Consider the following 27,746-nt stretch of genomic DNA (forward strand, 5'->3'; position numbering starts at 1 on the left):
CAAATGCGTTTTTATTTTCATTTCAAACATTTTCTATCGAAATTAAACAGCCAATAAGCAGTTAAGTTGGTTGCTTGGCGTTAGTACAAGCGGGAAGTATGGCGGCGATGGAGGGGGGAGTAGAAGCTAAAATGTTAGAGATAAAAGGTATGGTGTTCTGTTCACTTAGAGTGTAAACCGTGTCACATTTTCTCTAGACCTCTGTCGTGGGGGGATCTACACACGGCCACAGATATCGAGAACGCCTTTTGGTGTAATTCCATCATACAATAAGGTTTTGCGTTTGTTTTGGATCAAGGCGCAACTGGCCCGATGCGTAATGGGTGTTGTAGTTTTTTTGTGTTCTCATAATTCCGGAGTTGGGAGTAAGAGCCCCGAGGTTGGGGACTACAGGTCCCACGATGCCTTGTAAAGTCATGGTGACAGTTGGTAGGAACTGAAGTGTAGTCGTTACTGCTGAGAGTCTTCGCTGCTCACCCTGTTTCTTTTGGAAATACGATATTGGATTAAAATAACCTTTAGATTAATGCAGCCATACATTTAAAATAAGTTCTGTGGAGCCGCTGGTTTATTGTGTTCCTTTCGTTTACAAAGAGTCGTGAAAGTATTCAATTTTACAAGGCTGTTTCTCAAACAACTGTCAGGAGATTTCTGTTTTAACTGTAAAGCCGTGTCCTGTTATATTTAAGATTGTAAACATATGGAAAACGCAGTTTAGCTAACGAGAATAGTGTCTTTGAACGAGAACTGTTACTATATTTGAAACATGGGAGTAGAAAGCCCGAAGTTAGACAAATATGGTAAGTACGAGTTTTACACATTTTCTTCTAGCATACTCTAGCTATGATTTTCAATTTTGTACTACCCGCTTCTGAAATATCTTAAATCTGTACATATATTTCAACATTAATTTAGTTATGCTATTATAATAGTCATTGCAACCACATCGGGCATTTTTATTTGGTACTCGACGGTATTCTGTTCGTCTATAAGAGTATATTTGCGTCTATAAAAACCCTATTTCTGTTATTCAACCAGAACAGCCCAGAGCGCTTGGTATACTGAACACCGTTGGAACAATGCTTGGAATCACAGCGGACTATTTGAATACGAAAAAACCTTTAAAATGGGTCTAGTCAAGTTCACGTCTCCAGATTTGGAAAATGACTACTGTATGCCTCCTTGCCTGCATTGTTTTCATTTATGTGACTCCTCTTTCTCTTCCTTTGGGATAGTGGGATAGAATGTCTGCTTTTATAAAGAAATTCCACATTCAAATCGAATGAGATGTGGCCCTGTGCAGTCTTGATAAAAGTTACTCTTAAATCCATGAATGTTACAAATTATTCGTGTAAGGGATTGGTTGGTTTTTTTTATGAGTAAGGAATCACATTTAAGAGGCAGTGTATTACATTACATTTCCCCCAAAATTCCTGTTATCTAGTTAGTGCTGACATCCATGGTCCTTTAGCGGAGACAGTGGGGGACTGGAGTGTACTGTAGCAGATGAAGCTCCTAGATGCTTGCAGTCAAGTGTCTCTGTGAGAAGCTGTCTAATACTGCTTCCTTTGGTTAGCAGCATGGAGAGAATATAATCCTTACATTGATATCGTGCTTTACTGGACACTCCACTCAAAGCAGTTTACAGGTAATGGGTACTCCCATCTACTAAGAATGTACAGCCCATCCTGGATGATGTGACGACACTATAGTGCGTCAGTACACTCCCCACACACCAGCTCTCAGTGGGGAGGAGAACGGAGTGATGAAGCCAGTTCAGAGATGGGGATTATTAGGAGGCCATGATAGGTAAAGGCCAGGGGGGAATTTGTCCAGGACACCAGGATAACACCCCTACTCTTTTTGAGAAATGCCCTAGGATTTTAAGTGACCACAGAAAGTCAGGACCCCGGTTTTATGTCTGATCTGAAGGACGGCGCCTTTTTACAGTCTAGTGTCCCCATCACTGTACTGGGGCGTAGGACCCACACAGACCTCAGCATGAGCGCTCCCCGCTGATCCCACTAACACCTCTTCCAGCAGCAACCTGAGCTTTCCCAGGAGGTCTCCCATCCAGGTTCTGACCAGGCTCACACCTGCTGAGCTCCTGTGGAGCTGTTATAGAATACTGCTGACTGAGTGGGAGGGGATTGTGCTGTTCTTTTTTGTTTTGCTTGTTCTTTGAGACATTTTAGGCAAATATAAAACTGTTTCCGCGAGATGGCTATCAGGTTACCCTAATGTATTGTGATAAGTCTGGGATTCTATCCCTTGACGATGTAATTTCACCTGTTTCCTGTTTTGGAATCTTCTGTATCTTCCTGGCTGTTGTGATGTGCCTGTCTGGGTTGTCCACCCTAGTACAGTCCTCTTGTGTTCGCTGTGTGCTCAGGCCCTGTGGTGGACCTCTCTGCCCAGGGGATCCAGAGGCTGGAGCCTTCTCTCCCCTGCCCCGCTGGTGCCCACACTCTCATCCTGGACCGGAACCAGATCATAAAGCTCGAGCACCTGGAGAAGTGTGAGGAGCTCCTGCAGGTCTGACCTGGAACCCGATCTCATCTCGTTAATGTATTCATGAGGTCTCAACCGAAAGCTCCCCATCTAGCTTGTTTTTATTCTTAAATATTTTCTTTTGATCTTTGCTGCTCTCGTCTGCTGAAAATGTGAAAGAGATGTACAGTAGTTTATCATACAACTCAACTTTTTTATGGGCATAGTGGATACGCTGTTGAGTTCCTTGAGCTTAGCTGCATGGGGCCCTGTGTATGTCAGTAAATTAATAAACAGTGCCATTGGTTAAAAAAAAAAACAATTTTTTAATTCCTATGTATGAATGTTGCATGTAGAACATTTTGGGATAAAAAAGGGGATCCACTTTACCTACTACAGAAACATAGCACCCATCTATGGGTTGGTGGATCAGCTTGCAGCTTCACTGCCCACTAAGGAGAAGTGAGAAATTAAATCACTTGCTGAATTAAGAGGGAAGTTTAATTGGATATGATTCTGTAATGCCAGGGGGAATTTAGCAAGTAATCTGGACCTCAACTCAAACTCTCATCTCAAGACTGTCATTTTCTCCAGCAGTCCCATTTCTCTTGATCACTGTACAGTTCACCACAGCAGTTGAGTCTTTGATTCTCAATGCCTCATCCTGGAGGTCTGGAGAACTCTGCATTGCTATTTTGCTCACTAACCCCCTAAGAGATAAATCTCTTTCACAAAATCAAAGCTACACAAAACCAGCTCTTTAATATTCTTTTACTTCTCCTCATTTGTCCAGTTGTCTGTTGCCAATAACCGTCTGGTACGCTTGATGGGGGTATCCAAACTGGTAAACCTGAGAGTGCTGAACTTGCCTAACAACAGCATCGGCTACATTGAAGGGCTGAAAGATCTTGGACACCTGGAATGGTTGAACCTGGCTGGGAACAACATCAAGGTAAGTTAAAACAATTCCAGTACCTTTTCAGCTTCAAGGCTCTTGTGAACTGTCATTGGTGCATTCCGTTCTTTCCTTAGACAATATTTTGTCAAATATTTCACAAATAGTTATTTTTAATGTAAGTTCTCATCTATTATTGAATTCATTGATAGACAAAGAACAGTATTAATCACGGTCATTGTAGCCGTAGTTTTGTTGTGCCACAAAAAAAAAAGGAATTATAATAAAACTGAAAATGATCCTCAATAATTGCACTTTTAAATGTCCATCTAACCATTGCTGTGAATGGTACAGGTGCAAAAGTCCAGAACAGGACCAAGGTAAATTCAGGTGGACTTACTCTCTGTACCATGGAGAGTCCAGCAGAATTACACAAACGTGTAATATAATATTTTAATAAAAACTGACGTGTTTGGAATGAAATGCATGGAAAACCATGACAAAAGTTGCTATCCTAACATTACGTTTGGAACATTCACTATAACCCATTGTGGATCCAAGTGTTCTTAAAAATCAATGCTTATACTAATAATTATAGAAAACCCTTTGTTTATTACTGTTGCCATTTGATTATTTTTGGTATGTTTGTTGATGTGCTTATTTATTGGTTAAAGACTTTGAATTATTGTATTTTATTCAGAAAAGAGGGAAGTTCTCTTCATGGCTGAATAAAACTATGCCTTCCACAACACAGTGTTGTGTGTTGAGTTTGTTTTAAAATAAATATTTTGTAACCGAAAAACAATGGAAGTACAAAAGGTAGCACTAAATGGTTCACACCACCAACAATTTTTTGTCCTCAGGTCGTTGAGCAGCTGAACAGCTGTGTGGCTCTTAAACATCTGGATTTGTCTGACAACAATATATCACAGATCGGTGACCTCTCAAGGCTTTCAAGCTTAAAGGTAAAATCCTAACCGAGACCTTGTTTATACGGGATGGATAAACTCATCAGCGTCTTGTTTACTCTGCAAGCTCTTGAGTTTGGACAGCAGAGTTATCCTGGGTAACACTGGACACTCACAGGCGCTTCCCTGGCAAGCTGAGATCCATCCATTGGCACTTGGCCATTTCTGTGTCATTGCATTGGGATCCTCTCTGGAAACGTGTTCTGGGCTGCTGTGTTCAGTTACTGGCACAGCTCAGCCTGTGCTCCAGGCATGTGCCTTTTATGCGTTGAGCTGCTCGGACCATAGCTTCATTATAGCTTTTGTACATGGCAGCTCCTGATTCTGTACTTGTGGAGAAGGGAGCTGTCACTTAGCTGAAGAAAGATTAGGACCTTTTCTTATTTAGAAATTTTTTTTTTGGTAATGTGGGGATAGCAGTCTCCCCACATTTAGTTCAACAAGCTTTACTGATTGGTACTGATGATATCATTAGTGCCAGCCAGCTTTTTGACACCGTGAGAAGCTGTGATTGATACATTTGCCTTTTTTCTGAATCATTAGAGATGGCCAGGGTGGCAGTGAAACCTTTAAACACTCTGGAGGACTGTAATGCGCTGTTCATATTTTTAAACTTGTCATGTGTGGTGTTTCAGAGGGTTGATTTAACGAGCCATGTGCCTTTATATAGACTCTCCTCCTTCATGGAAATATGATAACTACTCTGCGGACTGTACCAGCTCACTTGCCTTCAGGACTGACCATCCTGTCCCTGGCAGAGAATGAAATTCGAGACCTCAATGAGGTAACGTCATGTTCTTTGAGTTAGTATCATGGCCTTGCTTGTTTCAGGACTTACAACAAGATTAATTGTAAATATATTTAAGTATGCTCTTTCGGTCTCAAAATGTATGTTGTGATCAGAGTGCAGGCTGATTTGCATACAGTATATCCAACTTACATGAGACAGGGGGGAGTGGAGTGAAGAGCATTAAAAATTGAGAGGTCTCACCAGTGTGTAATTGTTAATGGCCAGGATGCTGTTAGGGGACAGTGACTGTAGAAAGGTGATGGTCCTGATTGCTTCGTACAGTACTTTTTATTTTTATTGTTTTGTTCTTAAGCAGTGTTGCTATACATTGTAACCAGTTGTAACAAAACAGCCAAGTGTGGAGAAGAGAAAGCTTAATCATTTTCAAGAGAGAAAATATAAAGACTTCATCCCTTTCGATAAAGACTAGTATTATTTTATATTTTAAATGATTTTGACCAAACAATATTTGTTAGATTATATAAGCAGCTTTAGTATTTGATTTCTAAATACACACCTACATTAAATATTTCATATGTACAGTACGTTACAGAGTGAAACATGCAATGTGAAGCATGACTTTGATATTGTATTTTAACTCCAGGACTGGTCTTTCCTATGTGGTTGAATCTGAAAGACACATAGTTGTTTCAAATAATTGCAGGTGTCTTACCTGGCTCCCCTCCCTGAACTGGAGCAGCTATCCATCATGAGTAACCCCTGTGTCATGGCAACACCGTCTCTGCCTGGCTTTGACTACCGGCCATATATAGTTAGCTGGTGTCTCAGTCTTAAGATTCTGGATGGTTATGTGGTGTCTCAGAAGGAGGGGTGAGTACTCAAGATATAGCACAAAATCCTGATCAGTTTTCAATCAGTAAGAGCTCAACATTTGTTTTAATGCATGACATTTCTGGTTTGTTGTGGGATCATGTTTTGTAGTTTATTATGGTATAATGTACATGTACAGGTTTATGCTATACTTTTTCATTACATTCATGATATTATCATCTCTTTTTCACTATGTAAGCATTCTGTGGTATGCAAAATTTCATGTGTCTCAAATTCTTATCCTGAAATGTCCAACCCATACCTCCAGGTTTCTCGAGCAGGAGAGACCTGCCGTACAGTATGTTGCTCAGGTATTGGTCATATCTTCTGTGTTGTTCTTTCTAGTTTGAAAGCAGAGTGGCTTTATAGCCAAGGCAAAGGACGCTCATACCGCCCCGGACAGCACATCCAGCTGGTCCAGTACCTGGCAACCGTCTGTCCTCTCACCTGCACCCCAGCATTGCAGTCTGCAGAAGATGCCAAGCTGGAGAAGATACTGAACAAGCAGAGGTAGGACCATGTACAGTTTAGTGCAGTTTTATCACATTTCTCACTTGTGGGAAATCTGTGCCATGAGAATCCCCACGCTGCTCAAGTAAAGAGAAATTTCTTCTCGGAGGCTTTTTAAGGCACTTGTTCCATAATGGTGCAAATAAAACTGAAATTAGAAATCTAAAAATAAATTTCACTTATTTAGGTCCAAATGTCATTTAGAGGCAAAAGATATATAAAGACATATTAGAGGCAAACACTCTGTGTCATTTAGCTGATACTGTTCTGTGAATTTGCACATCTCCAGGCTTCATCAAAAACAGCTCCTCCAGCAGACTGTGAAAGGAGGGCCCTTCTCATCATCCACACTGAGCCGACCCTCTTATCTTGAGGTGGAGCAGAGCCCCATTTACACACCAGGGGGGTCGGAGGAGAGAGGTGGGACACACATTAGCTGTGGTAATGTCTGAGGTAGTGCAATGAAACTGCTGTCATCCAGCCTTATCACCCTGCAACTCACAACTGGCAACCCACTGAAGCTCAGCAGGTGTGAGCCTGGTCAGTACCTGGATGGGAGACCTCCTGGGAAAAACTAAGGTTGCTGCTGGAAGAGGTGTTAGTGGGGCCAGCAGGGGGCGCTCACCCTGCGGTCCATGTGGGTCCTAATGCCCCAGTATAGTGACGGGGACACTATACTGTAAACAGGTGCCGTCCTTTGGATGAGACGTAAAACCGAGGTCCTGACTCTCTGTGGCCATTAAAAATCCCAGGGCTTTTCTCGAAAAGAGTAGGGGTGTAACCCAGGCGTCCTGGCCAAATTTCCAATTGGCCCTTACCAATCATGGCCTCTTAATAATCCCCCTCTATGAATTGGCTACATTACTCTGCTCTCCTCCCCACTGATATCTGATGTGTGGTGAGCGTTCTGGCGCACTATGGCTGCCGTCGCATCATCCAGGTGGGGCTGCACATTGGTGGTGGTGGAGGGGACCCCCATTACCTGTAAAGCGCTTTGAGTGGAGTGTCCAGAAAAGCGCTATATAAGTGTAAGCAATTATTATTATTATTATTATTATTTATTATCATCCATTATAATGGTTACCCTTAAGGAGAATTCATAGGTCTCCACCTTCATTCACTTTGGATCTCAGTGTAATTAACCAGCTTCCCGTCAACGTTAAGGATATTATTCTTCTTCTGTAATGATGTTTTTTTGGATTAGGTTCAAAAAGGTTCCCTGGAAATGAGCGTTTCTAAATTGGGTAACAATTAGAAAAATGAAAGGGCATTTAGTTTTATTTGTAAAAAATGTGACTTGACCCAAACGTACAAAATAAGAAAGTCCTATGATATACATTTCCTGTTGTGGCTCAGAACCCATCACGCAGGTCAACACCTGGCTGGGCCGGAGCGTCTCCTCGGACCACTCCTATGCTGCCGATCCCGTCACGCGCCCGCCTGCCGCGGACGGCGAGCCCCTCTTCCTGGAGGACGTGCAGACGGACGAGGACAAGCTCAACTGCAGCCTCCTGTGCTCCGAGTCCACCTTCATGCCCGTCGCATCTGGCATGTTTCCCCTGTCCCCCACCCGTCAGCTCCAGCTCGAGAGCGTGGAGGAGCCCGCCCTGAACTTGACCAGCTGCAGCGACACGCGGGAGGAGCAGCTGGTGGCAAAGGGGCAGGGGGCGGCCGCAGCGGGGCTGCCCGACTCACACATGCCCAGCATGGGCTTCCTCGCGTGCACCGCCGACTGCCTTCAGTCAGGCTGCCAGCACCTGGACCAGGTGCATGCCTTCGAGGAGTGTTCTGACTGCTCTCCCGTAGACGGGGAGCAGCAGGGCCGGACCAGCGGGGAGAGGAGTCCTGACTTGGACGAAGCAGCTGTGAAAATCCAGGCGTGGTGGCGGGGCCTGTGGACCAGGCGTTTCCACCCCGCGGCAAAGGAGGTCCGCGCGGAAATCCGCCTCCGCCGAATGCAGGAGCACATAGTGTTTCTGTCCGACGAGCTGGCTCGGTGAGGGTCACACATCACAGCCCAGACCTTCTGTTTAGAAGTTTAGAAGGGGGTATCAAGGCAAACATCAGTAGACCTGAAGAAAACAGTATTGATACCCCTTCATCCATGCATTTCCAATAACCTCTAAGTTCAAAGCGGGGGTATTCTATCTGAAATTATTTAGGTCTTATGCACTTTTTTAATACTGTATTTTTTATTATATGCTATAGCATAAAAATCTACTAGTTTTTAAGGCCACCCATGTTCGCATGTGTTTCCTCCTGATGCTCTGGTTTCCTCCCACAGTCTAAAAACATGTTAAATTAAGTGGCTTCTGGGAAAATTGGCCCTGGTGTGAGTGTGTGCGTGTTTGTGTCTGTGTGTGCCCTGTGATGGACTGGTGTCCTGTCCAGGGTGCGCCCGTTGCTTGCCAGGATAAGCTCCGGCTCCTCTGTGACCATACGAACTCCGCTGGGGTAAGATCACCCCAGGTCCAGAATTGAACCCAGGGCCCCATCGGTGTAAGGCAGCAATGCTAATACATGAAGAGGATATTAAGTTTGAAAAAAAATGCATCATTTTCTAATTTCATAAAATGGAATACCTTAGGAGGGATCTTAATATTTTTTCAAGGTACTGTAAATACATAGGAATAGGTATTATATGTGCATTAGAATATGTGGTCTTTCTTTTTTTCATCTAATGTCTTTTCCAGTCTGAATCATTAAAGCTCCTGCTTAGGATCACTGCCCACATGAGATCTCTGTCCATATATCTGAACCTTATTACTCAGGAGACTCAAAAGAGTACTTTTTTCCTGTTTCCTTTTTAAAGCTAAAAGAATAAAGGCACTTCACTATAACAATGAATGATGGATGTACATAATCATTTGGACATTTGTGCAAGGGAACGGAGTCTGATATTTTCTCTCACGGGGATGATACTGTCATCACACCAGTTCTGATAGCAGGTTCTGTTTCTTCTTTCAGGTTAAGAAAAGAGCGGGAGGAGGAGAGAATCCAGAGGCTCGTGCAAGAAGAAGCTGTCAAATTCCTATGGAAACAAGTAAGTGCAAAGCAACAGATTTATAGTTTATGAAAGAAAAGTAATGGAAAAACTAGGCTGAAGTGCATGTATGACTGAAAACAGGAGATGCTTCTTTAGACAATATTTTGGCATAGTATGGAACAAGTGGCCCTGCCAGTCTATACGCTGGCATCCTTTAAAACACGTCTAGATGAGATCCTCGAATCAGTCCCTTAGCTGCTGAAAAAACAACTGAGGGCCCGAATGGCCTCTTCTAATTTGTCGCCATTCTTTACTAGAGAAATTCCTTGAAGAAAGCACATGAAATTGTAATTAACTAGTGCATTGTTGTATAAAGTCTCATTAAAAAAAAAAAATAAACTCAACCACAGAAGCCCTTTTTGAAGAACATAATGCCCAAACACTTTATTCTGTATTTCTCCTTAAAGCTTCAGACCTTCCAGTTGTGGCAGCAGTCTGTCAACCAGCAGCTCCAGACCTTCTCCCAGCTCGGAGCCCCTGTGTCCAGCACCGCATTTGGGCTGGCTTCCTCCAGTCTGTGTGAGTCTCCGTCCCAGGACTCCTTGGCTCCCAACGCGGACAGTCCCGCTGCCCGCTGCTGTGAGCGCTCCTTCCCCGACTCGGGCTTCCATTCTTCGGGTGAGCCGCGGGGAGCTCTGGCCACCAGCCACAGCGCCATGGACGACAGCTCGAGCTCGGCCACGGGGGACACCCTGGAGACGGTGCGCCCCGTGGCTGATGGGAAGAAGGACGTCGCCGACGCGGGTAGCCGGGACAGCTCTCGCAGCGAGCAGGACAGCAGCCTCCTACAGCAGTACCTCACCTCGGTCCGGCAGCTGGAGGAAGCTGAGGAGGAGGAGGAGGAGGAGGAGGCAGGGAAGAGGACAGACAGCCCTATCCCCCTGACAGCCCAAGAGAGGAGCTGTCCTCTGCCTCCAGCTCCCGAAGAGACCCCCCCTGCCTTCGAAACAGATGAAGTTCCCCACCTGGAGAGAGAAGGGGAACCTGAGAGGCAGGCCCTGCTCCTGGGAGTGGGAGTGTGACGGAGCGGGGGAGTTGGGGAGTAGACACGACCACTTTTTGGAGTGCTAGCGCACCACGTTGGTCTCTCCTCACACCAGGAAGCTGACGTGTGTCTCGGCGCCAGCTCACAGACTGTTGATCTGAAGTGCGGTGTGGACATTACTGATCGGCATGATAACCTGGGTACCTATCTATCCTGCCTGGTACCTTTTACACGCTTTTCCTTGTTTATCTCTCGTTACTTTGCTCCTTCATTAACCGTAGCAGTATTTCCTCAGAGTTTTCCAAACATCCTTCTTTTCTTACAGAAACACTTATTGGTCAAACTTTCACAGACTCATCATTTGAACATTTATGCCCTGGGGCCTTTGAGTAAATAAAATCCATGGATGTTTCCCAATAGTGTTTTTTATTTTTAAAAGCCAGAAATAGCAGAATTATTTCCTTGAGGTTCTTTTATGTGTGTTCAAAATCAACAATTCTTTCAGATCCTAATACAGTCAGTAAATGAATCTTGCATGATTATGCTGATGCTGTGCCGATTAATAATGAATGTGATTTCATTTTCGTGTTATTAAGAATCCCTTGACATTCAAATACCCCGCCTCCATTATTTTACTTTTTGTGTTCAAAATCCTGAATGTGAGGCTTTGGGAAATTGGAATAATGTAACTTTACAACATTAAGCACACAGTACCATTTAGTATTGGTTGTCAGTTATTGTGAATTGCTGCATTTTGTATCATTCTCAAATTTATTTGCCAGCTTTTATTTGTAGGAAATGTAAATTGTGCACCCACCTAACCTTAAATAGTTTGAAATGGTGTCCCCTTTACTAAAATGCTGAGAAGTATATGAATAATACTGAATTCTAGCACTTGGATATTGCTGATGTGAACCCATGACTGCCATTAGGATGCAACAGTGGCAGTGCACAGTTGGGTTTTCACTGACAGGACTAGCTGAGCTGGACTTCACATGAACTCTCAATGCGCAGATGTCTCAGTGGCTTAATTAGAGATACCTGTTTTCCAGCTGGCATTCAAACTGTTTGCATTCCGCTGGTGATGGCTTGTTAGTTCTTACTGAAAAGGTTTCATTGGTAATTGAAATTCAGTAGCAGCTAGTTATATACAGACATACTTTGAGGATCTTATATTTAAAATAAGCCCTTAGTTTTTTTCATTGGTGACTGACGATATGAGGAAAACCCTCGAGTTCCAACTGCAGTTTCCAAAGATCAATGATGAATGACTTGAGCATTTCTCTGCTTTACCATATTGTAAAGCCTTTAACCTGTTGTTGAGTAATTCATGACTGTTATGTTATATATAAAAATAAAACTCAGTAACATATTTACATAGTAAAATATAGCTAATGCATGGTAAATATACAGGATTAAGAAAACTGTTTCTGCTCATAATTCTTCATCTGACTGTTAAAGTACATTTTGGAACCATGCACTGCTATGTTAATTGTCTTAAATATTACTGGGAACCTTTTTTGGAAAGAAGAAGGGCAAAGTACAGCTTACTATAGAATGTAGCCTTGCACAGAATGAGTAATGTTCCTACAATAAAGATTTATAGGGCCTGTTTTATGACCATTTAGTGAAAGCAAACATTTTCTCCTTCATTTACAGGCTGTCAGAAGTGAGATCAGTGGATGCCAAGTTAAACTATTACAAAGGCAGAACTGTTTTGGAGAAATGCATAGTACATTCAATGGAAGGAAGTATTTTAAAGCTTTAGTTCCTCCATTAAGTCAGCCACATGAAGTAAATGTTAGCTGTGTGGCTTTCTTTTTTTAATGCTCAGATTAATTAAGCATGCAAGGTCCATATGGACGCAAGTCTCTGTAGCACTTAAGAAGTTCAAACTTATAAATAGAACAATGTTTTGTAAATAAAATATGTACATTTATTTTCTGTGTATTTATGAATGTTTTTTATGTAAAGTTTTGAAACTTCTTTTTCCAATTGCCACAATAACAACACACATTACAAACTTGCAACAAATCTTTGAAGGTCTGAGAACATTAGCTTGGACAATTCATCATAACATTATATACCCAAATAGAGATTTACATTTCTGTTACGCAAACAGATGATTGATTCTTTGCTGGATGTTCTTGTGAATTATCCCAAGCATAAACAAATACATTTATTTGCTTAAATTGTGTATTAATACAGCTGTTCATGTTTTAAAAAGGAAACCTTTTACTGATTTTTTTTGTTTTTTGTGCATAATTAGTGTTGCATATTTGGGGTGTTTGTGTTTTGTCACAGTACATCCTTTAAATGTGGCTTTGGCTTGTTCCACAGTTAAAATATTCAAAATAATTCTTAAAGAAGGTGAGCGCTTTTCACTTACCACAGTTGCATGTTTCTTTATTTCATGTTTACAGCAGAAACTGGTCATTAAACCCAGAGCCCCTCTTAACTTGCATTTCAGTCGTGCCATTTCACAATTGTACAGAAACATTATGGTTTCGTACTTCAGCTACAGCAGTTGTTGACAACATGATTTTTTTAGAACAGATGTACTATATGCAGTGTACAACAACAGCAGAAAATAAAATACATACGTTTTTAAAATACTTATTGTTAATGATTAAAAACTATTTCCTATGCCTACAGGAAATAGATTTTGATAGATTGGGATGTAGTGAAAAGTAAATGACTGTTAATGGCATTTTAAAGAGGCCCGGTATATTGTTGTAAAATGAATACTGAAAATTCAGAGTACTAGTCTAATTTTGTGCGAAATGTGGGGAAAAGCTTTTAACTATTTTGCAGGCAATGAAGTGCAGGCTTTTTAGAAACTCGATGTTGATATTGATTGTAATTGTATTAATATGGGAAGCACTGGCATGTGTGCCACCACTTGGGAGTCCCCATCTGCGGTATTGACATGATTAAGGCTCAAACCCACAATCATAGAGGGCAGGTAACCTTTACGTTGAACTTGTCACAAGACCCCACGGGTGAGTTTTTAATTTTGAAATAAGGAATCAGGGCCTCGATCTTTTGGCTTTGATTGCTGAAGTCTTTGGTTGTTGAAATCTTTTCTTGTTCTGTGTGATCAGAGAGCATCTTCCCCCTCAACCCAGGCGAGCCTTTTCAGATCCGAGCCTGCGCTGGATGTTTCATGTCGTTTTCCTGTGATGCCAGACAGGATGTGGAATGGGATTTCTGTGCCCGGCCAGGACCGAAGAGGTGCTCGGTGTTAGAAAGGCCCTTCTGTTCTGCTGACAGCAGTCTTCCCATTGGGCGCGTTTCCTGCTGCTTCTGCTGGTGTGTTCCTGTGCCTGCTCCATTGTGGGGAGTGGATAGAGGCCAGAGGCCATAGCACAGAAATCAGGGTGGCTCATTGGCCCCTCCCTCGTGCTGTCACTTCTGTGGCCCCGTTTTCCACACCCCTGGCTCCGTGGAAACTCCCCAGCCTTGGCTAGACAGATCTACTGTAAGAACTCTGTCAGCGGTGCAGTACTTATCCTGCTGAGAGTCTTATGAAGTGCTCTGATCCCGCTGGGAGGGCAATGGGCTCCTCTCTCTTGCATGTAGTAGTCCCCTCCTACAGCCCTGCCCCTCGGGTCCTCTCCTCTGCCCTCCAGTAGCAGTCCTTGACTCAGGGCCGAGCACACAGGCAAGGGGTTTTTCCAGTCTTGGTAAAACAGTAAAGGAACTACAGGCCAACAGCTGTACCACCCTGCAGCTCACCGCTGACGACCCACTGAAGTTCAGCAGGTGTGAGCCTGGTCAGTACCTGGATTGGAGACCTCCTGGAAAAGTGTAACTGGGGCCAGTAGGGGGTGCTCATCCTGTGGTCCGCGTGGGTCCTAATGCCCCTGTATAGTGAGGGGGACACTGTACTGTAAAAAGGCGTCGTCCTTCAGATGAGGCGTAAAACCAACATTGGTGATGGTGGAGGGGAGTCCCCATTACCTGTAAAGCACTTTGAGTGGAGTGTCCAGAAAAGCGGTCACTTCAGTGGTAAGCAATAAAATGTTTTCCCAAGACAATACAAAGAGTATTGCAACAGCATTAAAAAACGATTTATAGCGCTGGTGCGTTTATTGAAACTAAATATGGATGTGGATATGCTATTCATATTTTTAGTAGTAATGATGAGTAAAATACAATGAAAAACATTGCTCATTTTAAAATAGTCTAATGTCGGCCAATATGTTTCCTGTGTGGAGGGGGCACGTGAATGACACAACGGAAGACGAGGACTGTGCAACAAAATGACGCAAAATACCTGCAATCTCTGGGTATAGTAGCGCAACACAGCAGTTTTAAGGCTCGGTTAGCCGATTCTCGAAGACAGCGATTGTCGTCTAGCCCAGAGGAGAGGATGCAGTTCTGGCAGGGCTTTCCTGCTCATTGAAATGTATTGATGCACGAAGCGTTTAGCACGCCCCCGTGGACGGTTTTCTTCAGAATCAAATGTTTTGCAAAAGGCGTGAGTATAGTGTAAAGCTCAAGTGCTTGAACCACACCACCGGACTCGGATTTGCTTTTTTTAGAGGGGACGTGAGTATTTTTTGTACGTCTTTCATGTAAGTTTTCTAATATTTCACTTGCTAGGCTTCTAGTTGTGCATACCAAGGAAGCTGTCGTTAGTCTGTTAATAAAGCATGATTTTTCCCCCGCTGCGAATACCTTTATAAAACGAAACTATGAAACTGAATGGCGCATTTCTTGTTTTTATTTAGCATTGCATTGGCGAAATAAATTATTCTTTTCCGAGACTAACAGCAGACGCACAATTTGCCATTCGTGTGTCCAAGTTTCGAAAGCAACTAAAACGCATTTCGCGTTAAAATATAGGCGATCTATCTTCCTCCTTTGCCGATTTTCTGCATCATCAACGTTCTGATTTGCAAGAAACAGCAGAACCTCGTGTGACTTGATATCAACATGACCGTTGCAGTGTTTTGATATTTATCATGAACATAATGCAGTCTCCTGCTGTCAGTGTGTATGACATACATACCCATATTGTTTGGTGCATGTTTTGATGTTTGCAATTTTTAATTTTACAATTTAGTGCCCAGCGCACCAACGTTGAGCTAATGGGTTTAAAAAGATTATATTTTATTATAAGATAATAAGTTCGTGCACCCGCCGTTCTCAGTCTCTGATTCCTGGTAAGGGCTTGGTTTAATAGTAATCTATCTGAGCAAAAGATCCCTAATTAATGTTTACCCTTTTAGTATTTAAATATTATTTCATGTTAAATTACATGGTTTGTGTTATAAGTAAAGTTAAAAAAATTAAGCCTTTTAAACTCTCTTTTCAGATATACTGTTTTAACGCGACTAAAAGCAGTGAAACTGCTTCTGTCTTTTTGATATATGATCTGAATGAAATTACTGGTGGTCTTAGGAAGAAGAAACATCTTCCAATCTTTAAGGTAAGGAAAAAAATAGTGTCTCAGATTTACAATCAACGTTAACTAAGCTAAGAAAACGTGTCTCACGTTGACCATATTCTATGGTAAATTTTAAACTCGGCGATGTATTATTTATATAACCTGTAAATAAACACAAACCAATCTCCAAACCTATGCATATTTGAAATAATATCAATGTACACTTTACAAAATAAATGATTTTGCAAGGGTAGATTGGAGGCGGTTTCATTTATGCATTATATTATCATGTATATGCAGTGGTGCACTGGTTAATATTGCTGCTAGGTTCGGTTCCTGGAATGCTGTCTGTGTGGAGTTGGTACAGTATGTTCTCACTATGTTTGTGTTGGTTACCTCTCCTAAGTGGGCACTGTCTTTTGGATGAGACGTTAAACCGAGGTCCTGACTCTCAGTGGTCATTAAAGATCCCCGGGCGTTTGTCAAGAAGAGTAGGGACTTATCCCAGTGTCCGGGCCAAATTTCTCCCCTCGGCCTTTACCGTGGCCTCCAAACTGTCCCCATGTATGACTGGCTTGCACTGGCCCTGGGATGGACTGGCGTCCTGTCCAGGGTGTACCCTGCCTTGCGCTCGTTGCTTGCCAGGTAGGCTCTGGCCTCCCGCGACACCTTAGGGTATAAAGTGGTTTGGTAAATGACATGACGTGTATTGCCATGTATGTATTATTTACAGATCATTTATCCAATGATAAGGTTGGTGTATTGGCCAGCACCTCAATAATATTAAACTAGTTGGTACACTGATGATTTTTTTTAAAGGAAACAATAACATTGTGCTGCTTTGCGGGGGAGCAGAATTATCCCAGCTGCTTCTCGAAGGAAGCCAGATTGTCTGGCTTCAGCAATGTGAAAGGGTGTCTTGTTCCAGTGTTAAAGAGGAACTGCAAGGCTATTTTTATATTTGAGGTGAGAAAGACTCAGCGTTGACGAGTGCATATCACACCACAATAAAAGTCAAATGTGCACAGTAACATGTAAAACCTCCAATTGACATCACAAAATTGACAAAGGTGTGCACAGCGCCATGTTCTGTGATTCAGAATGAGGAAACGCAGCTTCTGGTGATATGTTGCAGCCATATGACATTGTAAACAAACAGGCTTGTGAATACATCTCTCAATCCAATAGAAATATTGATTTCGATCTCGCGACGGTTTTGCAAACAAATAGTACTTACGTGTTGACTCTGCATGCAGATCACGTTGGAACATTTCTGCGGTAAACAACCTGCACTTATTCTGTTGCACACGACATTACATTAGTCATTATGGAGACTAGTGAGCAGGAAGAGCCACATCTCGGCGCAATTCATGGGAACTCGAATGTGAGCTTGCGACAACATGGCGACTTACAGTACTTTCACGAAGTTCATGATTTCGTGCTTAATTTGCCGTTTGTAAAATGATTCTGTATTGTCAATTAATTTATTTTGTCATCGAGACTGAATCACTGCCTGAGAAATTGGGAGTGCAGTTCCTCTTTAAATAGAGCCTGCATGCTTTTCCCTTGGATTCCACTGGTCTTGTGATTGGTGTCCTGAGATCCGTTCAGTATGCTGTAGGCGGTCAGGACCCTTGAGGATTTTAGATACTTGAAATAAGCCATTCACTCCACAGTCAATTTTTCACATTTGTTTATTTACTAGAGACAGAACCATTTTTTTATCTCCCTCCCAGACCGGTCTAATTTCATTATGGAATTTCCTGGTGCCAGATGATTGTTAATAACATAGGTATTGTAATTAGCATTTCAGGGGTACGAGTCTCATATCATCACCATTAGTATCATCTGGGTCTAGTGTGAATTGTCTAAAGCAGGAAATTGGTCTTGGTTCCAGCTGGTTTGTCAGTTACACAGTTGAACCCTTAATTAACCTGATAATAGGATTAAGTTGAATTCTTTAATTGCTTTAATCTCTTGCACAGTTTGGAGTTTTGGAGTTTTAACCATTGTGTTTCACAGGCAATGTAAAATCTCCAACTTCAGAGAGTAAAAAGAAATACTTATATACTTTGTGAGAAAAGTGATATTTTAAACTTTTCTTCTCGCTATCGGAGTAAACAAATTTGATTAGAATTTGATTAATAGGGAATATAATATGGAATCGCGTTATCTAAAATGCATGCTTGCCAGCACAGTGACGTCACTGCCTTTCCCCCTGAATAGCTAGTCAAATCGATGAAGAACTGGAGGTTTAAAAAAAGAGAATTAGCTCACTGATAGTTTTATGTGGAGGCTGTGAAAATTTTCACAAGTCGTGGTCTTTAAAATGCATTTGGTTTAAAGGCTTTCTGTACTTCCCTTCCAAAGATATGGACAGAAAAATATTCGAGCGTGGTAAAAAAAATGGCCTAGAAACGGCATAGCAAAGGCTGTAAAAACAGTCACAATGTACTTCGTACACACAGCAAGTGTTTTCGTAACCCTAGGAGGTTTCTTGAAAGAGCTACAGGCGTGCCAGTTGTAATCGTTTTTATTTTTAAATACATTTTAGGAAAGTGTCATCTATACAAAAATAAGTTGCATTTAATACCACTCGATAGTTATTTTAATAGAGATAAGCTCTCATTTAAAGCTCAGCTCAAAGATCAAGCACAGATCAAAGAGCAAGATCTCACACACTGGGACTGATCTCTGATCTCTGATCTCTGATCTCTGATCTCTGATCTCTGATGTGTGATCTGTGATCTGTGACGTGGTTGAGTGTGAATTGTGGTGCTCTAGCAGGCACAGCTCTTAAGCAGACTGTAGTTTTTATGAGTACAAGGATCAGGTCGGGGCAGTCTTTCCACCGTCTTTGGCTCCGCCAGCTCCTTACCGTTACTGAAAACGTAGGGATTTTTGCACGGGTGTGTGTTCACAGACTCTTGTTCCAACTGGGAGCTCCAGCTGTGGCTGAAGATGAAACTATCCAGACGAGCAGCTGGACACTACCTTCAAGTAAGTTGAAATAAGTTTCAGGAAATCAGTCAGGGATGGTTTTCAGTCTCTTGTGGCTTATAATATATTAGCACCTTACCACACCTCTTGACTGAGTGGGAGGCCATTAAATCTTCATCTCATTTTACTCATTGTTTTTCGTGGAGGGTGAGCGGTGCAGGTCTCTCTCCTGACTGATCTCTCTGCCCCGTGGGAGTGACGCTGATGCGCCGGGAGGAGCAGTGAGTGCGAGGCCGCGCTATCGAGCTGGACAGTGGCCGGGGAAGGCGCTGCGTGACCATGTGGACGAATCTGTCCCGGTTCACGCCTCTCTTTCTGTTCCTGGCCTTCACTGGTCTCGTCTTCCTGCTGAGGAACATCTTCACCTTGGAGGTGAGTGGGGCGGGATGGGCGATCCCTTGGCCTGTGAGTGCGCGTCTCCACAGAGGCTCTCTGGGCAGCTGCAGCGATGTGTGCTACAAGGGAGCTGACACTGCTTTTTCCCAAAATGTCGCTGTGTGGCAAAATGAACATCAGACCGCACTCAGTAATGGTCAATACTGTCGGTTTCTACAAATGGAAATTGAAGGTTCTGGAGATTTAGAAGTCATTTGGATTTGGAAAGGTAATAATATACATTGCCATTCAATATGTAGGTTCCTGTTGTAGCTGGAAGATTTGTTTGGAGCTGGAAACTGCTGGTTTTATGTCAGTAGACAAATACTACTTGTATTTTTAATTGGTTTTTGTATACATTGTCATGGAACAATGATAGTAGGAATTTGTTCAACTGATAAAGTGAGAATAATTATCTGCACATATGATTTATAATTTCTGAAAGGACTCCGTTCTTAGTTTTTAATGTAAGTTTTTACTGTAGCGTTCCGCAGGCTCGTGGCTCCTGCAGCGCCTATTCCAAGCACATTCACCACGCGGCACGTTTTTCACTTCAAGGAATTATTGATTTCATAAAATCGCTCACTTTTCATGGAGTCCCGGGCGATCACTAATTAGAAAAGCGCTGCTGCTGGTAAAAGCCCGATCGCCGAAAGCAGCGAAAGTTGACATCCGGCCTGACGGTTAAACCCTCTTCTTGCACAGAAATTTGATTGCAACACTAGAACGGCGCTCTGTCGGATCCAGGACACCATCAGCACAGCCTTCAAGCCCGTGGGACCTGTCGCGGTCAACAAAGACTCGTACTGTGGCTACTCGGAGCTCGAGCTGAGTCCGGAGGAGGTCCTGGAGGAGCAGTACTTATTGGACCTGATTGCCTGGCCAGAGCCGCCAGTGCAGACTCCGTCCTTCCAGCAGAGCACCGACCCAGCACACAGCTTCTTCGTCATCCTCAATCCCAGTGAGGACCTCCGAGTGGGTGGCCAGCTGGAGGTGCTGGTCCACATGCAGGACTTCCAGGGGCAGCCCAAGCAGTATGGCGGAGACTTCCTGCTGGCCCGGATTCACTCCCCGGAGCTCAAAGCGGGGGCTGCTGGGAAGGTGGTGGACCACCAGAATGGCTTCTACTCGGTGTTCTTTGCCTTGCTGTGGCCAGGGGAGCTGACGGTGTCGGTGACGCTGGTGCACCCCAGCGAGGCCGTCCAGGTGCTGAAGAGGCTCCGCCAGGAGCGGCCCGACCGGGTGTACTTCAAGAGCCTCTTCCGCACTGGCTACTTCTCCGAGACCACCTTGTGCAACCTGTGTCTGCCCGCCAGCCAGCCCCTCTGCAACTACACGGACCCCCACACGGGAGAGCCCTGGTTCTGCTACAAGCCGAAGCTGCTGAGCTGCGACAGCCGGGTCAACCATGCAAAGGGGGGCTATCAGAAGCACCTGCTTACTGCCAAAGAGGGGCTGCTTTTCCAGAGGTAACAGCATTCCCTTCTCTCGGTATCCGCAGGTCACCTCTTGGGGGCCGCTGCTGCTTTGTGGACGCATGTGTCCACACAGAAGAGGGATGAATGTTAGTGTGTCCTCCAGCTGAAGACAGAAGGAAAGGGTTTTGATTTTGGGTGAGATCTGGACTCGGCTGTCTGGTACATGTTTTGTTCTTTCGCTTGTGAAAATGCACTGGCTGAGGGTTACTTTTCCACAGCCTAGTGCCTAAGATATGGAATTATCTGTTTCTCTTTGAATGACCCGTTAAGCATTCAAAATAGAAAAGGGGACTTTGCAGAGGCCAGCTGTTACATTGATCTTTCGGTTCACGTCGGGAAATGAACGCAACAGGACTCTCTTTTATTTTTCAGTAATGTAAACATCAAAGTTCCCATACTGGCTTCTGGTGCAGATCATGTGACAGTGAAGCTCCAGGAAAAAAATGGTAAATAACATCTGTTGTTTTGTTTTCATCTTTGAATATTCTCTTCATTCCAAGCAAAGAACTGAAATGAAATGTTGGAAAGAAAGAGGAACTTCTTAACATAAAGTGGTGTGGGAATATAGAACAAGCTACCCAGCCACGGTATGGAAGCTGAAACCCTGGGATTTTCCGAGAAACAGCTGGATGAGATCCTTCTATTTGTAACTATTCATATGTCGTACATTCGAAAATTTAGAGAGCGCATACATGGGCATCTTTTAATAAAAATCTGTTAAACAACAATGTTGCAGGAAGTAAAGAGTTTTGAAGTATTCCTGTGAATACTTTACGAGCCCTGCAAGCTTTATCCCAATTCAACACACAGGCGTTTCATTCTCTCAAGTCAGACCTTCTGCATCTTTTGTTCAAGATTATGTTTTATACTTCCAAATATTCTAAGCATTCCAAGTTTTAGGTAATTTTTATGAAGTACATAGTTTATGACGAAGCTACAAAAATGAAAAAAAGTTCAAAACTTTGCATTTCAGAGCCCAGAAAAATATCAGATATACAAGATGGCATCATGTAGTGGAAAATAGTGTTCCGTGTGAAAAAATACTGTACATGATCAGGGTATACTGTATATTGGGCTGTGACTATGCAAAGAAAGAGTGTGACTGTCTTTTGTGGAGTGTGATTGAAATTTAGACAAAGGTATCAAGATTGTGTTTTATTTCATACAAAATTAGGCAAATTTGAAATGGTAAAATCATTCAGTGTATGCATGTCTAATGGTCAAATGTTTTCTAATCATAAACACAGCACCCTTCTTCCTGGGTATGTGAGTGCAGCATTAAATCATCAAGTGCTCAAAGAGGGAGAGAAGGGGACACGTGAAAACAAGCAGAAGAAACGTATTGTTGACTTGGAATGGAGTTTAGTTTTTATTTGTGTGTGTGTGTGGGTTTCCATTTAGGTCATTCTGACAGAGGGAAGAAGACTAACCCAGATGGCCTGACATTCATGCCCTCTGGATTCTATTACCAAGATGTGTGGAAGCCCACAGGAGGAAGAGCTGTGCGCCAGTTCAACGATGCCCTTTCAGTCACACAGTGCCTGAAACGGAAGGTTATTTACCTATATGGGGACTCGACAGTGCGCCAGTGGTTTGAATACTTAAATGCCCTTGTTCCAGGTAAGTTTTTGACTCCCTCCTGATGGGAACTGCTCATTGGATTAGAAAACTTAAAGGCCTCTCAGTATTTCTCACACAAAATTTCTCCTCCCCATTCCCCATGTAAGCTGGGCTCTTACAGAGGTGATTTATCGTTTCTCTCAAATGTTGAGTTTTGTCGGGTTCCTTTTCATTTTATGCAGGACAGAAGTCATCTTGCCTTGAATAGTCAGCACTGATTTTATCGGTTATACCTTGGTTATGTATGTTTTTACAGGAACATTTGTTAGAATTATTTCTAATAAATGTGATTTGTTATTGCCCCTGAACACTTTACCATTAGCAAATTTTTATCATTGAAGCAAATTTCTGATGTCATACAACTACAGTAATCCCTCCCTATACAAGCTGCCTCTGTAAGAGTTTTTGGTTATAAGAGATATAGTAATTCCTACTGTTTTGTTTTATTTTCACTCTTACAAGCTGGCTTCTCTTATAGGAGGTTCAGATTTTCTCTCAATTTCTCGGATATCAGGTTTTGTCAGGTTCTTTTTCAAGAAATGAAGGAATTTACTCTCTCTTTATCTTTTATTATATTTTAACTTTTTTATGATAAAAGCTCATATAGTACAGGATAGCACCTGATGTTTATGCATTCGCTCACTTCTGTTAATTAACCAGGAATGTTATTGTTTTCGTTCTTAGGAACTGTTCTGTGCTGTATGAAGGTGAAGGTTTGGTGTTTGAGGGAACGTTTTTGAATTCTGGAACCAATCAGAAATTATAAGAAGGGAAGGAATGGGAATTTAATTTCCATTATGCAAGCTTTCACTTTATGAGCGGTTTTTGAGGAACTCATATGATGAGGGATTACTGTATAAATTGCTCCTCTGCTAGTGAAATAAACATTGTTTCACTATCACACACATTTGACCACATTAGCTGGTCAAACTGAAGCTGCTGTTGGTGCATCCTAAAGAGCTGCTTTGATAGAATCCCTAGGAAAAGATAACTGGTGATGCATTTGGCAACGCTAACTGTGCTGAAGAGTATATAACAATCTGGTGAGCATCTTGTTTATTCCTAAAATCTGGTAATAGGAGCAAAACCTGGAGTGTCTTTGTGGCTCAGTATAATGAGGTGAATTGCTGTTGGCTGTGTAGTGATTTCAGGGTTTAGTGGGAGTAGATTGTGGCTCAGCTGAATGTTTCCAGACACTGCCAAAATTATAAAGGTGGGTAATACTTTTTAGTACTGCATTTTGATGTATGAGAAAGTTCTTATACTGTACGTTGTGAAAGTACGATACATGGTAGCAGGTGCTCCTGAGTGGCTCTGTTGGTAAAGAGGAGGCGCATTCTTATTCAGTCACGGGTTTGAGCCTGAGCCATGTCGATACCTGACTGCGGCCCCTGTGGCTTCGTGCACGCTGGCAGGCAAGAGGAGGAAAGCTCCTTGGTACAGAGCTGCACGGGTTCAAATAATGAGTGACTCGGAGGTGGGAGAACCAGAGGGTTCACAGCCACGAATTTAGATGTGAAAAACACACACTTAGCAAGTGCAAATAGCAATGATACTCAGTACGCTTATACAATTATGTCTTCTTATTATACAATTGTTTTCACTGGATTGGCCCACAGACAGCCCAGCACAGGACAGTTTATCTAAGGTGAAGCCCCAGATTTCACAGAGTGGAATTTGTACAATAGATCAGTTGAGAGTACCCTGATTCATGTACTCAGTGGCATGTTTTTCTGGTGACTAGCAGCATTATGATGCTAATTCTGATCACAGCTGTTGGCTTGTTTGGCTGCTTGATACTCTGTAGAGGTTTGTCTCCACCATTGAGCATCTGAACAAAGTATTATACCGAAGGTGACAATACCCCTTCTTGATATCAATGCAAATGCATAGGTGGAAGAATTTTTGGCATTTCACTTCTCACCCTGTGCCTGTACCAAAGTCTTAATACACAGATAGTCAGGATGTCGGTTTTACGTCTCATCTGGGCATTAGGACCCACACAGACCGCAGGGCCCCATTAACACCTCTTCCAGCAGCAACCTTAGCTTTCCCAGGAGGTCTCCCATCCAGGTACTGGCCAGGCCCACACCTGCTGAGCTTCAGTGGGCTGCCAGTGGTGAGTTGCAGAGTGATATGGCTGCTGGCAGAAAGAAAACCCAGCCTGGTGTGTATTGACGTCTCTGTGTCAGTGAACGGCCGCTTGCCATGGTATCGTATTTGGGCCGCCCTCTACTTTAATCGGGGGTTAGATCGTTCTGAGCCCTCTCTTCCCGCCAGGTCTTCAGGAGTTTAACCTGGGCAGCCCGAAGAACGTGGGCCCCTTCCTGGCCGTGGACAGCGCGCACGGCATCATGCTGAAGTACCGCTGCCACGGGCCGCCCATCCGCTTCTCCACGGTGGCCGCCAGCGAGCTCCGCTACGTGGCCAACGAGCTGGAGGGCATCGTGGGTGGGCGGGACGTGGTGGTCGCCATCACCATCTGGTCCCACTTCAGCACCTTCCCCGCCGAGGTCTACATCCGCCGGCTGCGCAACATCCGCCGGGCCGTGCGGCGCCTGCTGGCCCGCAGCCCGCGCACGCTGGTGGCGCTCAAGACGGCCAACGTGCAGGAGCTCGGCCCCGAGGTCAGCCTGTACAACAGCGACTGGTTCTCCCTGCAGCTGGACGCCCTGCTGCGCCACATGTTCCAGGGCCTGGACGTGGTGCTGGTGGACGCCTGGGAGATGACGCTGGCCCACCGCCTCCCGCACGCCCTCCACCCCCCCGCCCTGATCGTCAAGAACCAGGTCGACGTCTTCCTCTCCCACGTCTGCCCGGGCGGCTGAGGAGGCGGCGCTCGGGACCGGTCGTTCCCCGGCTCGGCGCACGCGACCCTCGCGGGAAAGGAGCTGTCGGCGGCGGGTGCTGCTGGCCTGGTCGGCGCTGGGCAGTTTCGGGTTTGCCCACGGCCCGGTCACGAGAGGCGGGGCTTATCTTTATTGCTGTAACCCCTCCGCTGTCCGCCGTAAGGCAGTACTCCAGCGGCTCTCTGTGAAAACCACTGTATAAAGTCTGCAGAAATTTTCTTTCTGGGTACCAGGTGCTGCAACTACTGGAGGCTTACTAAGAGACATTGAGGAGAGCCACGGGATATGTAAAGATGTGTTAATTATTAATTATTTTTATTATATTGTTGGCTTATCTTTACTGACACTGCATTGGCTGGCGTATATCCACACACTTTGAGGTTAGGGAGCGATTAAAAGCTGCTTGGCATCAGTCCAGGTGTTCTGCTAGCCAGGTGTCCCCATTCACGCGTTCGACAGCTACATGTATGTGCAAGTAAACAGACACAAGGAATGACTTCCATCATTCCTTCCCGAGCCGAAAAGAAATATTTTTTCCTGCGTTTTTCTCTCTCATCAGTCAGAGCAGAAGGAACAGACACAGAAGTAACACCGTGTCATCGGTTTGTTCTCCAGGTTACTCTGATCATGACAATATATCCACTGTAACAACTCTGATAGCAATTGAGAATACATTATTCTGGAGTTGTTTATCCTTTGGGATGCAAAGCTTTATACTAATTTATGCAATTGTAATAATAAAAGTTTAAAAACATGGAACAAAGAACCGTTAATTTCTAGTCTGTGTCATTTATGTAAGTCTTATTTAAGTTTTCTATCCATATGCCCAGATCTAACTCGAGCCTTAACGGGATACTTTTATCATCCAACAGATGAAAAACAAATATTTTTAAAAGTTTCAGCTTTCCAGTATTCATGGTGCAGATACAAGTGAATCATCCATCTGTTTTCTAACCACTTCATCCAGTTCAGGAGAAAGGAGAAGGCAGGGCCTGTCCTGGACAGGAACGACAGTCTATCACAAGGCACATGGAGACACATTCTCCGCTCACACCAGAGCCAGTTCACATACCACAATGTGGTAATGTTTGGAGGAAACCCACACAAACTTCACACAGATAGCAGCCCAGGTCCAGAATTAAACCAGAATGAAACCCAGGGGCCTCAGTGCTACAAGGCAGTATCTCTGTTTAGCTTACTGTTTTCACTATGTGCCTACCAGCAGGTAAAAGTGGGCTCACACATCAGCCACACTACCTATAGTGTCACCTGTTGACTCCATTGCTGAAGGTGTGACTCTCTGTATTACCTTTTAATCATAGTAATACAATCTGATCCAAAATGCTTCTGATCCACAGGCAAACACAGATATTCCCAGCTGAGCTTTCCCACATAGTGAAAATTGGGAAACACGGCTAACCTGCCGTGTCGTTGAAGCCAATACCCTAGCTCCTCTTGGGACAGATCTAGGACACAACAAACGACCCTGTTCTAAACACAGACGCAGAATAACACCCTGAAACAAAAGCTGGAATCTCTACCTCTGCCTCACATCAGTCTTTTGATCTAAACTACACTTTTCACTAGTACACAGCAAAAATGACCAATTATACTTCACTGTTCCAGTGATTTTCACTTTATTCTCAAATTCTTTTCATATTTCAACCTTGTTTTTCCAAGTGCCACAAACATGATGGAAAACATAACGTTCTACGCTTTTACTTCAACCTCATCAAATCTGGCAGTTCCAGAAAATGCTGTTTGTATCCTTTCCAATTTGAGTTTCTTCGGTATCTTGTGCATTATTGTTCAGTGCAATGAATAGAAAATGCTTTGGCGTATTTGGGGAGGTTTACAAAAACAACATAAATCTTATGTGTTCTCTTTCTTCTTTTTTTCAGCATGGAATAAACCTATTGCTTGTTCCTTTGCAGCCTACGCATGCTGACGCAGCTACCCACCTGACCTACTACAACATAAATCTTAGCTGTGTCATCTATATTGTTGCCCGAACTTCAAGTTTCAGAAAAGTTGTTAAGACTATCAAGTGATGACTCAACTGTTATGAACGGTTTGTTGCATTGCTCTTTTTTTCTAAAGAGAAAATGTCATGGTCGTTCACTGAAGTTCAAACCAATTATATTGCATTGTGCATTATAATAATGTATTACACATGTGTCTGTTAAAAGCAGAAGACACACGTCCCTTAACCCCAGCTGCTCCAGGGGTGCCGTATAAATGGCTGACACAGGGCTCTGACCCCCAGCTTCTCTCCCTGTCTGTGTGTTTCATGGAGAGCAAGCTGGGGTATGTGAAAAGACAAATTCCTAATACAAGAAATGTATATTGCCAATAAAGTGATCTTAACAGCCAGTCGTGAATGGATGACCTTTCTGCGGTCTTTCTTACGTAAGCCACTTAACGGTACACCAAGCCACATGATTAGAGTCTATACAGCACAAGACAAACAGCTATGCAGTTAAAAATGGTCACCACATTTCAAGATATGAAAAC

The 27,746-nt window shown here is 43.4% G+C and overlaps 2 protein-coding genes across 10 annotated transcripts; both read left to right on the forward strand.

Annotated features, from left to right (window-relative positions):
- The first annotated feature begins 72 nt into the window (after positions 1 to 72).
- Positions 73 to 12,454, forward strand: cep97 (centrosomal protein 97). 4 transcript variants are annotated; one of them, XM_015364386.2, is made up of 11 exons: positions 73 to 147; positions 2,393 to 2,535; positions 3,284 to 3,442; positions 4,249 to 4,350; positions 5,024 to 5,137; positions 5,808 to 5,974; positions 6,320 to 6,484; positions 6,774 to 6,925; positions 7,841 to 8,480; positions 9,452 to 9,527; positions 9,938 to 12,454. In XM_015364386.2, the coding sequence occupies exons 1-11, from the start codon at positions 99 to 101 to the stop codon at positions 10,550 to 10,552; spliced, it is 2,382 nt and encodes a 793-aa protein (XP_015219872.1). In that variant the 5' UTR covers positions 73 to 98; the 3' UTR covers positions 10,553 to 12,454. The 4 variants fall into 4 exon arrangements, with proteins under 4 accessions (XP_015219872.1, XP_015219875.1, XP_015219874.1 ...); XM_015364389.2 differs by having other exon boundaries at positions 6,774 to 6,904; XM_015364388.2 differs by lacking the exon at positions 73 to 147 and adding an exon at positions 172 to 800.
- A 2,331-nt stretch (positions 12,455 to 14,785) lies between these two features.
- On the forward strand, positions 14,786 to 26,005 carry nxpe3 (neurexophilin and PC-esterase domain family, member 3). 6 transcript variants are annotated; one of them, XM_069178936.1, is made up of 9 exons: positions 14,786 to 15,095; positions 15,839 to 15,952; positions 16,730 to 16,876; positions 18,834 to 18,910; positions 19,057 to 19,282; positions 19,991 to 20,754; positions 21,136 to 21,209; positions 22,165 to 22,383; positions 24,664 to 26,005. In XM_069178936.1, exons 5-9 carry the CDS (start codon positions 19,190 to 19,192, stop codon positions 25,209 to 25,211), a joined length of 1,698 nt encoding a protein of 565 aa, XP_069035037.1. In that variant the 5' UTR covers positions 14,786 to 15,095; positions 15,839 to 15,952; positions 16,730 to 16,876; positions 18,834 to 18,910; positions 19,057 to 19,189; the 3' UTR covers positions 25,212 to 26,005. The 6 variants fall into 6 exon arrangements, with proteins under 6 accessions (XP_069035037.1, XP_015219937.2, XP_069035036.1 ...); XM_015364451.2 differs by lacking the exon at positions 16,730 to 16,876; XM_069178935.1 differs by having other exon boundaries at positions 14,786 to 15,069; positions 16,730 to 18,910.
- The last annotated feature ends 1,741 nt before the right edge of the window (positions 26,006 to 27,746 follow it).

This window comes from Lepisosteus oculatus, chromosome 15, assembly GCF_040954835.1.
Source record: "Lepisosteus oculatus isolate fLepOcu1 chromosome 15, fLepOcu1.hap2, whole genome shotgun sequence".
Classification (NCBI taxonomy): Eukaryota; Metazoa; Chordata; class Actinopteri; order Semionotiformes; family Lepisosteidae; genus Lepisosteus; species Lepisosteus oculatus.